The 15,242-nt window shown below is 41.5% G+C and overlaps 1 protein-coding gene across 1 annotated transcript in view; it reads left to right on the plus strand.

The window, feature by feature from the left end:
• The window catches only part of BACH2 (BTB domain and CNC homolog 2), a 119,202-nt gene that overhangs the window by 29,605 nt on the left and 74,355 nt on the right, over positions 1-15,242 (plus strand). Inside the window, exon 2 of the mRNA XM_060167999.1 lies at positions 6,640-6,894. Within this exon, the coding sequence (XP_060023982.1) occupies positions 6,640-6,894 (255 nt within the window). The remainder of the gene's footprint in view (positions 1-6,639; positions 6,895-15,242) is intronic.

Below are 15,242 nucleotides of genomic sequence, written 5' to 3' on the forward strand. Positions count from 1 at the left end.
GCCTGCGCGTCCGGAGCCTGTGCTCCGCAACGGGAGAGGCCACAACAGTGAGAGGTCCGCGTACCGTAAAAAAAAAAAAATTTCCAGGCATGCACAGAAGCATGAATAAAGAGAAATATCAATCCATTGAAACTGAACCAGAACTGATACAGATGTTAGAATTAACAGACAGAAATAGTTACTATAACTGTATTCCAAATGTTCAAGAAGTTAGAGGAATGATTGAATATCTTAATTAGAGTCATGAAAGATACAAAAAAGACCCAAATTGAACTTTTAGAGGTGAGAGCCACAATTTGTGTGTTGAAAATTAACTGTGAGAGGAATTAATGGCAGATTAGATATTGCATAAGAAAAGATGAGTGAACTTAAAGTCCTAGCAATAGAAACTGTCCGAAATGCAACACAGAGAGAAAAATAAAAAAGACTAGCAAAAATAGAAAATGTACAAAGTATTTGTGAGCTGTGCGACAATTTCAGGTGGTCTAATACATATGTAACTGAGCTCCCCAAAAGAGAAGAGGAGGGGAGACAGGAAAAACATTTGGCAAAAAATATTTGAAGAAATAATGGCTAAAATATTTCCAAATTTGATGAAAACTATAAACCCACCCATTAAGAAGCTCAAGAATCATGAAAAAACTATACCAAGCCACATCATAATCAAATTGCTCAAAACAAGTGATAAAGATAAAATCTGAAAAGTAGCTAGAGTGGGGAAGATGTATTATGTAGGGAGAAACAAAGTAAGGATGAGGCAGATTTTTCATTGGAAACCATGCACATGAAAAGACAGTGCAATGACATCTTTCAAGGTGCGGAAAGGAAAAAAAAAATCTGTCGATGTAGAAACTATAGGCCACAAAAATAACTTCAAAAATGAAGTCAATAGACTTCTTAAGAGAAACAAACACTGAAAGAATTCATTACCAGCTGTTATGGACTGAACGTTTATGTCTGCCCAAAAGTCATATGAAGCCCTAACCCCTAATGTGACGGTATTTAAAGGAGGGGCCTTTGGGAGGCAATTAGGTTTATATGAGATCATGAGGAAGGAGCCCCTGTAGTGAGATCAGTGTCTTCATAAGAAGAGGAAGAGAGACCAGAGCTCTCTCTCTTTACCATGCAGGGGCGCAGTGGCAAGGTAGCCATCTGCAAGCCAGGAATAGAGTCCTCACCAGGGAACCAAATCAACCAGCACCTTGATCTTGGACTTTCCAGCCTCCAGAACTGTAAAAAAATAAGTTCCTGTTGTTTAAGCCACCCAATCTCTGATATTTTATAATGGCAGCCACAAGCCATATTAAAAGAAGTCTTTCAGGCAGAAGGAAAATGTATTTATATACATATATATATATATACATATATATATATATATAAAACTTTTTCTCTTATCTGAATCTCTTTAAAAGATAATTGACTGTTTAAACAAAAATAATAACAATGTGGTATGGCATTTATAACATTTGTAGAAGTAAATTATATGACAACAATAGCACAAAGGCCCGGAAGGGAGAAATGGAAGCATACTATTGTAAGATGCTTATACTCTACATGAAGTAGTATAATATCAATTGAAGGTAGATTGTGATAACTTAAAGAATCATATTATAAATATAAAGCCTGAGGCAACCAGTAAAATACCAAAGAACATGCCAATGAAGGAGATAAGATTGAATTATAAAAATACTCAGTTAATACAAAAGGAGTTAGAGAACGAGGAGAAATGGAACAAAGAATAGATGAGACAAATACAAAACAAGTAGCCAAATGGCAGATTTAAACCCAACCAAATCAATAATCACATTAAGTGTAAATGGTATAAGTACCAGAATCAAAAGTCAGAGATTGTCATATTGGGTTAAAAAAAAAAAAGCAGGACCCAGCTGTATGCTGCCTATAAGAAACATACTTTAAATGTAAAGACACAAATAGGTTAAAAGGATAAGAGGAAAAAAAGGTATACTGTGCTAACCCTAATGAAAAAAGAGCTGGAGTGGCAATATGAATATCAGACAAAGTAGATTTCAAAGCAAAGGATATTTCCAAGAATTAAAAGATCATTTCATAGTGATAGAGGTATAAATACATCAAGAGAAAATTAAAATGCTAATGATGTATGCATTTAATAACAGGATTTCAGTGAATGAAGCAAAAACTGATAGACAAATCTACAATTATAGTCCGAGATTTCAGTGCCCCTTCTCAATACTTTTTTTTTTAAACATCTTTATTGGAGTATAACTGCTTTACAATGGTGTGTTAGTTTCCGCTTTATAACAAAGTGAATCAGCTATACATATACATATATCCCCATATCTCCTCCCTCTTGTGTCTCCCTCCCACCCTCCCTATCCCACCCCTCTAGGTGGTCACAAAGCACTGAGCTGATCTCCCTGTGCCATGCGCCTGCTTCCCACTAGCTATCTGTTTTACATTTGGTAGTACATATAAGTCCATGCCACTCTCTCACTTCGTCCCAGCTTACTCTTCACCCTCCCTGTGTCCTGAAGTACATTCTCAACGTCTGCGTCTTTATTCCTGTCCTGCCCCTAGGTTCTTCATAACCTTTTTTTTTTTTAGATTCTATATATATATATGTGTTAGCATATGGTATTTGATAGAACCTATAGACAGAAAAATAGTAAAGATATAGAAGACTTGAAAAACACTTATCGTATAACTTGACGTAACTGACATTTCAGAACACTCCACCCAACAATAGAACATACATTCTTTTCAAGTGCATATGGAATATTTACCAACAGACCATATTCTGGAATATAAAATAAGTCCCCATAAATTAAAAGGATTGAAATCATATAAAGTTTATTCTCTGACCACAATGAAATTAAATCAGAAAACAATATCAGATAGATGTCTAGAAACTCCTTCAAATATTTGGAAACTAAATAATGTTTTTCCAAATAATTTATACATCAAGGAAGAAATCAAAATGGAAATTAGAAAGTATTTTGAACTGAATGAAAATAAAAACTCAACATTTCAAAATTTGTGAGACACTGCTAAAATAATATCTAGAGTGAAATGTATAGCATTAAAGCCTTTATTTAATAAAAGAAAAGATGAAAGATCTCAGGTCAATGAGTTCAACTTCCACCTTAGGAAATTAGAAAAAGAAGAGCAAATTAAACCCAAAGTAAGCAGAAGAAAGGATATAACAGGACTTCCCTGGTGGCACAGTGGTTAAGAATCCTCCTGCCAATGCAGGGGACATGGGTTCGAGCCCTGGTCTGGGAAGATCCCACATGCCACAAGCAACTAAGCCTGTATGCCACAACTAGTGAACCTGTGCTCTAGAGCCCACAAGCCACAACTACTGACCCTGTGCGCCACAACTACTGAAGCCCACGTGCCTAGAGCCCATGCTCTGCAACAAGAGAAGCCACCGCAATGAGAAGCCCACACACCACAATGAAGAGTAGGCCCCACTGGCTGCAGCTAGAGAAAGCCCGCACGCAGCAACAAAGACCCAATGCAGCCAAAAATAAATGAATTTAAAAAAAAAATAATAAAATCTCTCACAAATTTGTTGAAAGGCATAAACAAGTTAATAAATGCAAAATGTTCAGCAATGTGAGTGCCCAGCACAAAGTAAGCACAAATAAATATTTGTTAAATAAATTTTTTAAAAAGGATATAACAATGAGAGCAGAAATAAACATAATAGAAAACAGAACAATAAAGGAAATCAATTTAACCAAAAGCTAGTTCTTTAAGAATATAAATAAAATTGATAAACCTCTAGCCAAACTGATCAGGAAAAAAAGAGACATGACACAAATTCCCCATATCTGGAATGTGAGAGGTGACATCAGTACAGATTCTACTAATATTAAAGGAAAGTAAGGAAATACTATGTACAACTTTACGCCAATAAATTTGACAACTGTTTTAAAAACTGAATTTGTAGTTACAGCTCCAGCCCAGAAGACTTCATAGGTAAATTCTACCAAATATTTAAGGAAATAAAGAAACCAGTTCTACTCAAACTCTTCTAGAAAATTGAAAAGGAAGAAATCCTTCCAAACTCATTTTGTGAGACCAGCATTACCCTAATACTAAAACCAGTTTTAAAATCTATAAGAAAAGAAAACTACAGACTAATCTCCCTCATGAGCATAGACGTAAAAATTCTTAACAAAATGCTAGCAAACTGAGTCCAGCAATGTATAACAGGGCAAATATATCATGAACAAGTGGATTTTATCCTAGAAATGCAAGGTTGGTTTAACATTCAAAAATCAATCAATGTTATTTACATTATTGATATACTAAAAAAGAAAAACTATGTGACTATCTCAATAGATGCGGAAAAAGCACTTGGCAAAATTCAGCATCCATTCCTGATTTGAAAAACAAATTAAAAAACCTCCCAGAAAAATAGGAATACAAAGAAACCTCCTCAACTAGATAGGGGCTTCTATGAAACACCAATAGTTACCATCATAAATAACAGTGAAAAGCTCAATATGTTCCCCATAACTCTGGGAACAAGGGGAGAATGTTTGCTCTTACCATTTATACTCAACATTGTACTGGAGGTTCTAGACAATGCAGTAAGGCAAGAAAAAGACATTGAAATCATCCAGATTGGAAAAGAAGTAAAATGTCTTCATTTACAGACAGTATTATCTTCTATATAGAAAATCTGTGGAATCTACCTCCCACCCCACCCAAAATAAAAAAAAGGCTATGGGAACGAATAAGCAAGTTAGACAAAGTTGCAGGATACAAGATCAATACAAAAATCAGTTATATTTCTATATGCTAGCAATGAAAAATCAGAAATTTAAGTTAAAAACAAAACCATTTATAATTGCATTAAAAATACTTATATCTAGTTACAAATCTGACAAAAGATGTGACCTTGGTTTGTACAAAGATTTTTTAGATATGACACCAAAAGCATGATCCATTAAAGAAAAAATTGCTCAACTGGACTTCCTCAAATGAAGACTTTCTGCTTTTTGAAAAACACTGCTAAGAGAATAAAATGACAAGCTACAGACTTGGAGAAAACAGTTGCAAATCACACATCTGATAAAGGACTTTAATTAAGTATATTAAGGAACTTCCAAAACTCAATAGTAAGGAAAAAAAACCCAGTATAAAATGGGCAAAGAATCTACCTCTCCAGAGAAGATAAATAGATGGCAAATAAGCATGTGAAAGATTCTCAGTATCTTCAGTCACTAGAGAAAAGCAAGTTGAAAACACAAAGAGATTCCACAGTGTACCTATTAGAATGGCCAAAATTAGAAAGATTGACCATACCACGTGGTGACAAGGACGGGCAGGAACCGGACTCTCATAACTGCCATTGAAAATGTGAAATGGCACAACTGCTTTAGAAAACAGGGCCATTTCTTTAAAAGTTAGACTTACACATACCAAATGATCCGTCCATTCTATATCTAGGTGTTTACACAAGACAAGTGAAAGCATATGTTCATACAGAGATTTATACACTAATCCATAGCAGCTTTATTTGTAATAACCAAAAACTGGGAAATACCCAAATATCCATCAATAGGTGAATGGAGAGGTGCACGGGAGAGATGGTTAAGGGACATAAAGAGACTTTTGGTGGTGAAGGATATGTTCATTGTCTTGCTTGTGGTGATGGTTTCACTGTTGCATGTATGTACCAGCACATATCAAGTTGCACAGTGTAAGTATGTGCAGCTTATTGTATGTTAAAGCTCTAAAAAAATAAACAATAATCAAGCAAAAAGAAAGCAAGACTCACTATTGGAATTCATACTAGTGTAAATACTACTGGAAAATTGTTGTGTACGTTAGAATTGTTTTTTAAATATCAGTACATCAATGGACACTTTTTAAAGCAAAGAACGCTTTCGTAAAAGTAATCTTCACTATTGAATGCATCTGTTTTTTTGACTCCTGATGCAATATATTGTGTTTCCTTAAAGAGGATGTACATCCAGTCTGCTGGGATAACAGCAGCACATTTGCACTTCTTTTCCAGAGCCTTTCATGACAACAGTAGCATCATGGTGGCCATGCTTTGTCTTGAAGTGGCGGAGGGCAGTTGCGATAGATAGCTGGCTACATCACTCCTTCATACACATTCCGTTTAGTTCCCGTGTGAAATTACGTACTGTGATTAGATATTTACTCTGCTTGGCATCTTAGCCAAATTTCAGCTTAGGAACTTACACGTGCTTCATCCAGGCAGCACTGCCAATACTTCAGAATGAGTCATTTCCTCTTAACACAAAGCTCAGTTAATACTTGCACTGCGACTCTGTATGTGTGAAAGTTCGCTTTCAGTCCACTAACAAAATTAAAACTACCAAGTTTTAAAGTAGGTATGCATTTTGAATGTTTTGGGTGTTCCGTTAAAGGACCTGGCTTTGTTTCCGCGTGGTAAAAGGACTCAGTAAGAGGAAAGGAGAGAAGTCAGCCACAGAACACAACCTTCCAGATGTTTTCTGAGCTCACAGTGCTAACTGCGCGTAAGATGCTAATGGACAGTTCTGCTTCTTTCGCCCTGGCTCAGGGCGGTGACTCCCAGGTGCTCAGCATCCTTTCTCACTGTGTCTCTCTGACTCAGGGAGCCGTGATGACCCAGGCTTGCTTGCTTTCTTTCAGGGTGTGAACGGCATGTCTGTGGATGAGAAGCCTGACTCCCCCATGTATGTGTATGAGTCCACAGTCCACTGCACCAACATCCTCCTGGGCCTCAATGACCAGCGCAAAAAGGATATTCTCTGTGACGTGACTCTGATCGTGGAGAGGAAGGAGTTCCGGGCCCACCGAGCTGTGCTGGCCGCATGCAGTGAATACTTCTGGCAGGCGCTGGTTGGACAGACGAGAAATGACTTGGTGGTCAGCTTGCCTGAGGAGGTACAGTAGTTTGGTTTGTTCGTGCAGTTGCTAACGGAGGTTTGTTGACTTGGAGACAGTTGGCTGAGGAGGACCTGGAAGGTAGGACCTGTGCCACATCCCTGCTTGGGGGCTGATGATCAAGTCGCCCACACGTTAGGTTTGCGGCAGAGCCAGTTTCTATTGGATGCATTTCACGTCTCAGAGGCAAGAATCTGAACCGCACCTGTGCCTCACAGTCCTTTCTAGTTTCTAGTTCACTTACTCTTCGGGTTTTGAGTAGTTTGCCCAAAGTTTAGTACAGTCCTACATGTGGGATCTCAATCATTGGGACTGTTGCTATGATTTTTCTCTTTCAAATGGTTGAAGGAACACTTGATTTCCCTTGAGAGTAAAAGAATGAAAGTATTCACAGCACCTTCCTTGCCCAGGGGGAAGAGTAAAAGCAGGCAGTCATTTTCACAGTTAATATAGTAAGATTCTAAGAAGTGTAAACTTGCTTTTCTCACCATCGTTGAAAATACCCTACTCAGGTTTCTTAATTACTTCAGGGAGTCTAGTCACTTCTGTACTTTGGGGACACTAGTAGCTGGACTTGTTCTGTCCAGAGATGACATACAGTTGGATGGTTTGAGCTGCCAGAACTCAAAGGATGGGCTTCATGCCGACAAACCATTAAATTGGCCACCCCTTTGAACTGTCTATACAGTTACTCTTTTTCCATCATCCTGATTCCCCTTCATTTTTGTGGGACTAAGGGTAACACTGAGCAGCTTTAGGCTTTGTGTTCAAGGCCAGAATCATTCCCTGTGCACCAGCACGGTCTACAACACCAGGGCTGCCACTGACAGTTGTGCAGGCTGTGCACTGCACAACTCTCAGGGGTACAACTCATGTTCATAGTCTGTGTGAAGAGAGACCCAGAGTTGTGCCGTGATCCACAGAGCAGCTCTTCACAGCACCCTTAGGAGAAACCAAAGACCGGGTCACCCTGAGGGAGGTGCTAATGGGCACAACTAGCATTAAGTCTCAGGGGTCACAGATCCAGTGTCTCCAGAGGCCTGGCAACTCATATAAATGAGTAAAGCAGGTTGTGTATAAGAAGTAGGACATTGGGGCTTCCCTGGTGGCGCAGTGGTTGAGAGTCCGCCTGCCGATGCAGGGGACACGGGTTCGTGCCCCGGTCCGGGAAGATCCCACATGCCGTGGAGCGGCTGGGCCGGTGAGCCATGGCCGCTGAGCCTGAGCGTCTGGAGCCTGTGCTCCGCAACGGGAGAGGCCAAAACACTGAGAGGCCTGCGTACCGCAAAAAAAAAAAAAAAATTAGGACGTGGTGGGGCAAGCAGCTGCTCCACAGAAAGACATTCAAGTTCAACATAAAAAACAAATAGACATACACGCTACTGTGTATAAAATAACCAACAAGGAAGCTAGCGTAGCTTTATTGATACCAGTCAAAATAGACTTTAAGACAACGTTATTTGCACAGGGAACTAGATTCAATATCTTGTATTGAACCTATAATGGAAAAAAATCTGAAAAACAATATATATATCAATGTATATTCATAAATATAACTGAATCACTTTGCTATTCACCTGCAACATTGTAAATCAACTATTCTTCAATTTTAAAAAATCCATCTATACCCCCCCAAAAAAACAAAAATAGACAGGGGGTCAGAGGGGTCACCAGATCCAGTCCCCTGTTAAGAAATGTCTGCTGTTACCCCTGCAGAGCAGGAAAGTGGCAAAGTGAGGGCTACATAGGCAGTTTCACATGAATATTCTTTGTTATGTACCTAAGTGAAGGGCTCCATTACTACTCCTCACACCACTGTCAAGTAGAAAGATCCTAATACTAGAAACAAAAGGACAAATCAGTTGAAGATAATGTAATTGGGGCTGGAGGAGGGAAGGATGCTTATGTACCAAGTGATGTGGGAAGGCCAAGAAATGGCAGCTGTGGTGTGACTGGTGATCCTGAGCTGCATTAATGGGCAAATACTTAACCCGTCATTAGGTGAGAGGATAAATGTAAAAGACTATGTTTAAACTGGTTGGCGTTCGTCAAATTTAAGACTCTTCTTCTCTTGAGGGGCAGCAAGTGTGCCTTTGAATTTACTTCAACTCTAGAATTCTCTGAAAATATCTGACAAACTTCCAATTATCCCGAATGGTTTTAGGAAGGGGGTGGAGTTTACAGTTAATTTATTATCTGTATCTGTTTGAGAGTCACCTCATATATGTTTTCTACTAATTTCCAAAAAAAATAGATTACATTAAAATATATTTACAAATGAAAACCATAATTTATGTAATTTAGTCTCTCTACCATGACTGCGGGCCCCATCTGGAGACGCCCTGGACCTTGTGCTGTAAACCCTGGCCTGCCCCCCAGTTAGCTCTGTGATCCTGATCTAGTCACTTAACCTCTCTGAGCCCCAGTTCTTACCTGTAAAAACCTCTAAAATGCTGAAGCCCTTAAATTATTTATCATAATACAATACCAAGGCAGTAAAACCTAACCTAAACATTTCTTTTTAGGTCAAATCCCTGATAATCACTTATTTCCTTGGCACTGGGCACTCTTTGAAGTAAGAGTGTGTAGATGCCACACAAAAGTCTGCTGTTTGACCTTTTGATTGTTCGTGTTCCAGTTAAGTGAGAGTTTGCTAAGTGTTGATTTTCTTTCTAGTTGTGTCAAATGATTTCTGTTCCTACATCATCTGCATTTCCAAATAATTAAAACATTCTGGTTCTTCATGTACCTGAAACCTTCAGATATAACGAGACACTTTTTTTTTTCCTATGAAACGTGAATTCGTATTGTCAGTAACCCAGCTCCAGTCATCCTGCTGATGGGCGTGCAGGCCAGCCCCCACGTGGCATTTTCCTTTGTGGGTCTGTAATTGTTTCTGAGGCCTCCTTCCAGGAGCCTCTGCCTCTGCTCAGAGGCCCCTCCTGGGGCCCCAGGCGCTGGGCATTGTTTTCTCTCCTTGCTGTGTGCACGCTGAAAGGTCCTTGCAGGCTCTCAGATGCTGTCCCACTTAGCTCAGTGAATGACTTCATAGAATTTGAATTAAGTGGTGAATAAACAAACATCCCAGTAGCTGGGAAAGTAGCTGCATGGAACTCGCTGGCATTTGGTTCATATGATGTAAGAAAAAGCATTTGACTCGCTCCTTGGAAATCTTTAAACTTCATCATAATCCATCACGAATTCAAATCACCTTCCGGCCCGGTCCCAGCCTTGATCACGCTTGGCTTACCTCTGCGCTCCCTGCCCGACCAACTGCTGAGCTTCACAGGGGCCGGCATGGCTGAGTCTGAAGGGTCCGTGGGTTATGTTTCTTTTTTTTTCATATTTATTTATTAATTTGGCTGTGCTGAGTCTTAGTTGCGCGTGCGGGATCTTCGTTGCAGCACACGGGCTCCTCAGTTGCAGCATGCGAACTCTTAGTTGCGGCACACATGTGGGATCTAGTACCCTGACTAGGGATCGAACCCGGGCCCCCTGCATTGGGAGCATGGAGCCTTAGCCACTGGACCCTCAGGAAAGTCCCTGAAAGCTCTGTCTTTGGACTAGGAAACTTCCAGATACAAACTGCTGCCCTTCTCACTCCCCTGCTCTGTCAGTTTAGGCCAAACCCGGCTCCAGCCTGCAGCCGCTGTCCACTTGTGCAGTTCTAGCCCCATGCCCTGACTCCCGGTGGGCAACGCCGTTACCCACAAAGTAGAGCCGACCAGAGTCCCGGTGTAGCCTCTCAGCTGAAAACGGGAGAGGCAAAAATAGAGGCCTCCTCCTGGAAGTCAAGGAGTCATGGAGTTGTCTTGCTTTTTTTTTCTTTTCCTAAACTGGCATGACAGATTGTCCCTAGGATTTCTGTGACTTGAGTGTTGGTTCCTCATGGAAAAGCACATCCAGGGATGTGTGTCAGCAAAACGCAGGAGATAAGGCATTGTCCTTGGTACTTCTGTTCGTGATGAAACAGGTCATTTGGTTTGTAATAGCAGGTGTATTCCGTGTTAAGAGATGAAGAGAAAGTGGGTCGTGTACCAAGCGTGGCAAGGCCCTTCTTGCACTGCTCCTTCGGATTCAAGCTGCCTCAATGAACACCTCCTCAGCTATGGTCATAGAGACCACTTAGGCTGGATGCCGGCCATGCTGGAAGTGGCATCGCAAGCATGATGTTAAGGTTATGGTGTGTCAAGTACAGAGGGCAGGAAAGGGGTGCAGCTTTGCCCATCAACCCCATTCTGATGGGCTGCTCGACTCCCACCCAGAATGCTAGGGAAGAGCGGCTGAAAGGAGGTTATTGCCAAGGTCTATTATCAGAAAGTCAAAAGATAACAAGTGTTGGCCAGGATGTGGAGAAAAGGGAACCCTTGTGCACTGTGGTAGGAACGTAAATCAGTAGAGCCACTGTGGAAAACAATATGGAGGTTCCTCAAAACATTAAAAATAGAGCTACCATACGATCCAGCAATCCCGCTTCTGAGTCTATATCCAAAGGAAACAAAATCACTATCGCAAAGAGACGCCTGCACTCCCGTATTCATTGCGGCATTATTCACAATTGCCAAGACATGGAAACAACCTGAGTGTCTGTCAGCAGATGAATGGATAAAGAAGCCGTGGTCTGTGTATAAACACACACATACATACACACAAGTAAATATTATTCAGCCTTTAAAAAAAGAAGGAAATCCTGCCATTTGCAACACGGATAAACCTGGAGGAAATTATGCTAAAGTCAAATAAACCAGACAGAGAAAGACAGATATTGCATATTCTCGCTTATATGTGGCATCTAAGGAAAAAAAGTCAAACTCATAGTAACAGAATTGAATGGTGGTTACCAGAAGCTGGAGGGTAGTGCAAAAGGAGAGAGGTTGATCAAAGGGTACAAACTTTCGGTTATAAGATGAATAAGTTCTGGAGACCTGATGTACAGCATGGTGAGTGTAGTTAATAATAACGTATTATGGGAACTTCCCTGGTGGTGCAGTGGTTAAGAATCCGCCTGCCAATGCAGGGGACACGGGTTCGAGTCCTGGTCCGGGAAGATCCCACATGCCGTGGAGCAACTAAGCCTGTGCGCCACAACTACTGAGCCTGCGCTCTAGAGCCCGCAAGCCACAACTACTGAGCCCGTGCTCCACAGCTACTGAAGCCCGCATGCCTAGAGCCCATGCTCTGCAACAAGAGAAGCCACCGCAATGAGAAGCCCGCGCACCGCAACAAAGAGCAACCCCCGCTCGCTACAACTAGAGAAAGTCCTGCGCGGCAACGAAGACGCAATGCAGCCAAAAATAAATAAATTTATATTTTAAAAAATAATAATAATGTAATATATACTCGAAATTCTCTAAGAGAGTAGATCTCAAGAGTTCTCACCACACACACAAAGGATAACTATGGGATGTGACGGCTATGCTATTTAGTTTATAATGGTAATAATTTCACAGTGTACACATATGTCAAAATGTCGCATTGTATACCTTAAATACATACAATTTTTATTTGTCATAAATAAAGAAACGAGAGGGGGAGCTTATTGCCAAGCCTCTGGCACCTTTCTTTGGGCTTGTTTCCCGGGTCCTCTCACTCTATAGAGAAGGGGAAGGGTTCACGCAGGGAATGGCTGTAGGGTAGAGGTATGTATGGCCCCTTAGGCAGAACTTATGCTTTCAGAGGTAAAAATATATTTCAGACTTCTGCTCTCTCACTGTCTCTATCTTTTGCTTCCCCTCTATCTTTCTCTTTCTCTCTCTCTCCCAACATTTTGTGACAAACCTTGTTTTTGCAGTGCCAAACAAAAGGGAAAACTGACCCAGAGGGACTTTGGAAACACAGCATTTGTTGTGAAGTCTCCACCACAGGGTATAGTAAAGAATGTTCCTGCCGTAGTACTGCGGAGCACAGAGGCCAGCAAGGAAATTATGGAATCTTCTTGTCTGAAAGTTTTTAGAGGCTATGAAAGCTGTTAATGTCTCTGGAATGGCTTAGGCCCAGTTTTTGAAAGAAGCAATAAGACAGTTGTGACTGTCTTTGGACAGTCCTTTCAGGATGTCATACTACAGAAAGTACTCAACGCTCAGCATTCTGAGCCTGTGTGTGACTCTAGGGGGAGGGAAGGTTTGGTGGGAAGCAGGGGGTGAGGTCTCTGGGAAGTGGCATGACCAGGGATAAGAAGTACAAAGCACTCCCCCACCCCAAAGCACAGAGCCCACCCTTTAGCATCCCCTCATTTATCACCTAGACAAAACTCAGAGGAACAGGTCAATTTTAGGAACTGAGGAACGTCAGCCATGAGAGGCTGGGAAAACCATAATCAGGACCTTGCCACTAACTGCATATGGGCTCTTGAGCAAGCCGGTCGACCTCTTTGAGCTTCTGTTTCTTCATTCATTCAGCAAATATTTATCAAAGGCTGTACCAGGGGGCGCTGTTCTAGGTGCTGGGTGAACGTAGTGAACAAAACAGACCTTACCTTCCAGAGGAGGAGAAGGAGAGACAGAAAATAAATAAATATAACATGGACTTTGTTAGATGCCATTGAGGAAAATAAAACAGGGAAGGGGGTTAAGGAACGTCAGGGTTCAGGTATGGCAGTTTTAACTAGGGTGGTCAAGAAAGGCCTGTTTGGGGGATGACTTTTGTAGAAAGACCTGAAGAAGGTGAGGGAGACAGCCATGGAAAAGGAAGGAAAAGGAAGGAAAAGGCCCTGGGGATGGAGTGGACCTGGCCTGTTTGACACACGGTAGCAGCATGAGCGAAAGGTCGATAGGAGGAAGCACGTCAGAGAATTACTGGGGCAAGGCTGTGCACCTTTTGGATACATTACCTTTCCTTGGAATGAGCTAGGAGGGCATTGGAGGTTTTCCCAGGAGAAGATAATTTTGACTGTGTGAAAATAGATTGAAAGAGGACAGGGACAGAAGCAGGAAAAACAGTTAAGATGCTGAGGCAACAAACCAGGCATGATCTGATGGCCTGGACCAAGGTGACAGCAGTGCAGTGGTGATCAGTGTCAGATTCTGGTAACATTTTTTTTTAAGTTTGCAAACTTCTGTTTGTTTGTTTGGCTGTGAGGCTTGCGGGATCTTAATTCCCCGACCAGAGGTCGAACCCGGGCCCCCTGCAGTGGAAGCGTCGGGTCCTAACCACTGGACCGCCAGGGAAGTCCCTCTGGTAATACTTTGAAGGTAGAGCTTATGGGATTATCTTATAGATTGGATGTAGGATGGAAGAGAAAGATAAGAGTTAAGGATAACTCCAAGGTTTAGGGCCTAAGCTGTTGGAAGGATGGAGTTGCCGTTATCTGGGATTGGTGAAGAGTGAGGGAAATAGGTTTCAGGTGGTGGGAGTGGGGCAGGATTAGGAGTTCTATTTTGTACATATTAAGTTTGAGAAGCGTGTTAGCATCTAAGTAGAGATGTCTACTACACAGTAGGATATACATGGCTAAAATTCATGGGAGAAATCTAGCTTGGAGATAGAAGTTTTAATACCAGAGTATTGGGGATATTGAAAACCCCAAGACCAGATACAAATACCAAGTGAATAAGTGTAGACAGAACAAACAAAAGGAGAGAGAGGTCTTAGGATTGATCCTTGGGTCTTTTCAGAACTAAGGGGTCAGGGAGAAAAAGATGAGGCAGCAGGGTAAACCAAGAAAGAGTAACTATTGAAGTAGAAGGAAAAGCAAAAAAAAGTTTGGTGTGTTGGAAGCCAGGTAAAGAAAGGTGGAGAGAGTAATCAGCAATGTCAAATGATGCTGATAGGCAGCTAAGGTGAAGGCTGAAAATTGACCATCCAGCAATTTGGAAGCCATTCGTGATCTCATTGAGCGCTTTGGGAAAGCAATAGGAGCAAAAACCAATTGGGCTGTGTTCTAGAGAGAAGGGAAAGGGAAGGATTTGAAGAAGCTCATGTAGGCTACATTTTTGAGGCCTTTTGAGTTAAAGGGAGCAAAGAGGTGAGCCAGTAACTGGAGGGAAATAGAGTCAAAAGAGTTTTCCTTTGGGCTTCTTTTCTAAGTAGGAAGAAATTCCAGCACACTTGCCCTCGATGGTAAAGGTGATCAATATTCACTCATATCCAATTTTCCTCTCTTTCCTGCACACACAGGAAGACCACATTTACAATCAGGTTTGCTGGGTAACTAGATCTAACCAATAAAACGTGAGTGGGAGTCATGTGTCACTTCTAGCCCGAGGCAGTTAAAAGTAAGTGTGAGGGGCTTCCCTGGTGGCGCAGTGATTGGGAGTCCGCCTGCCGATGCAGGGGACATGGGTTCGTGCCCCGGTCTGGGAAGATCCCACATGCCATGGAGCGGCTAGGCCCGTGAGCCATGGCCGCTG

This window comes from Lagenorhynchus albirostris, chromosome 12 (assembly GCF_949774975.1).
Source record: "Lagenorhynchus albirostris chromosome 12, mLagAlb1.1, whole genome shotgun sequence".
Lineage (NCBI taxonomy): Eukaryota > Metazoa > Chordata > Mammalia > Artiodactyla > Delphinidae > Lagenorhynchus > Lagenorhynchus albirostris.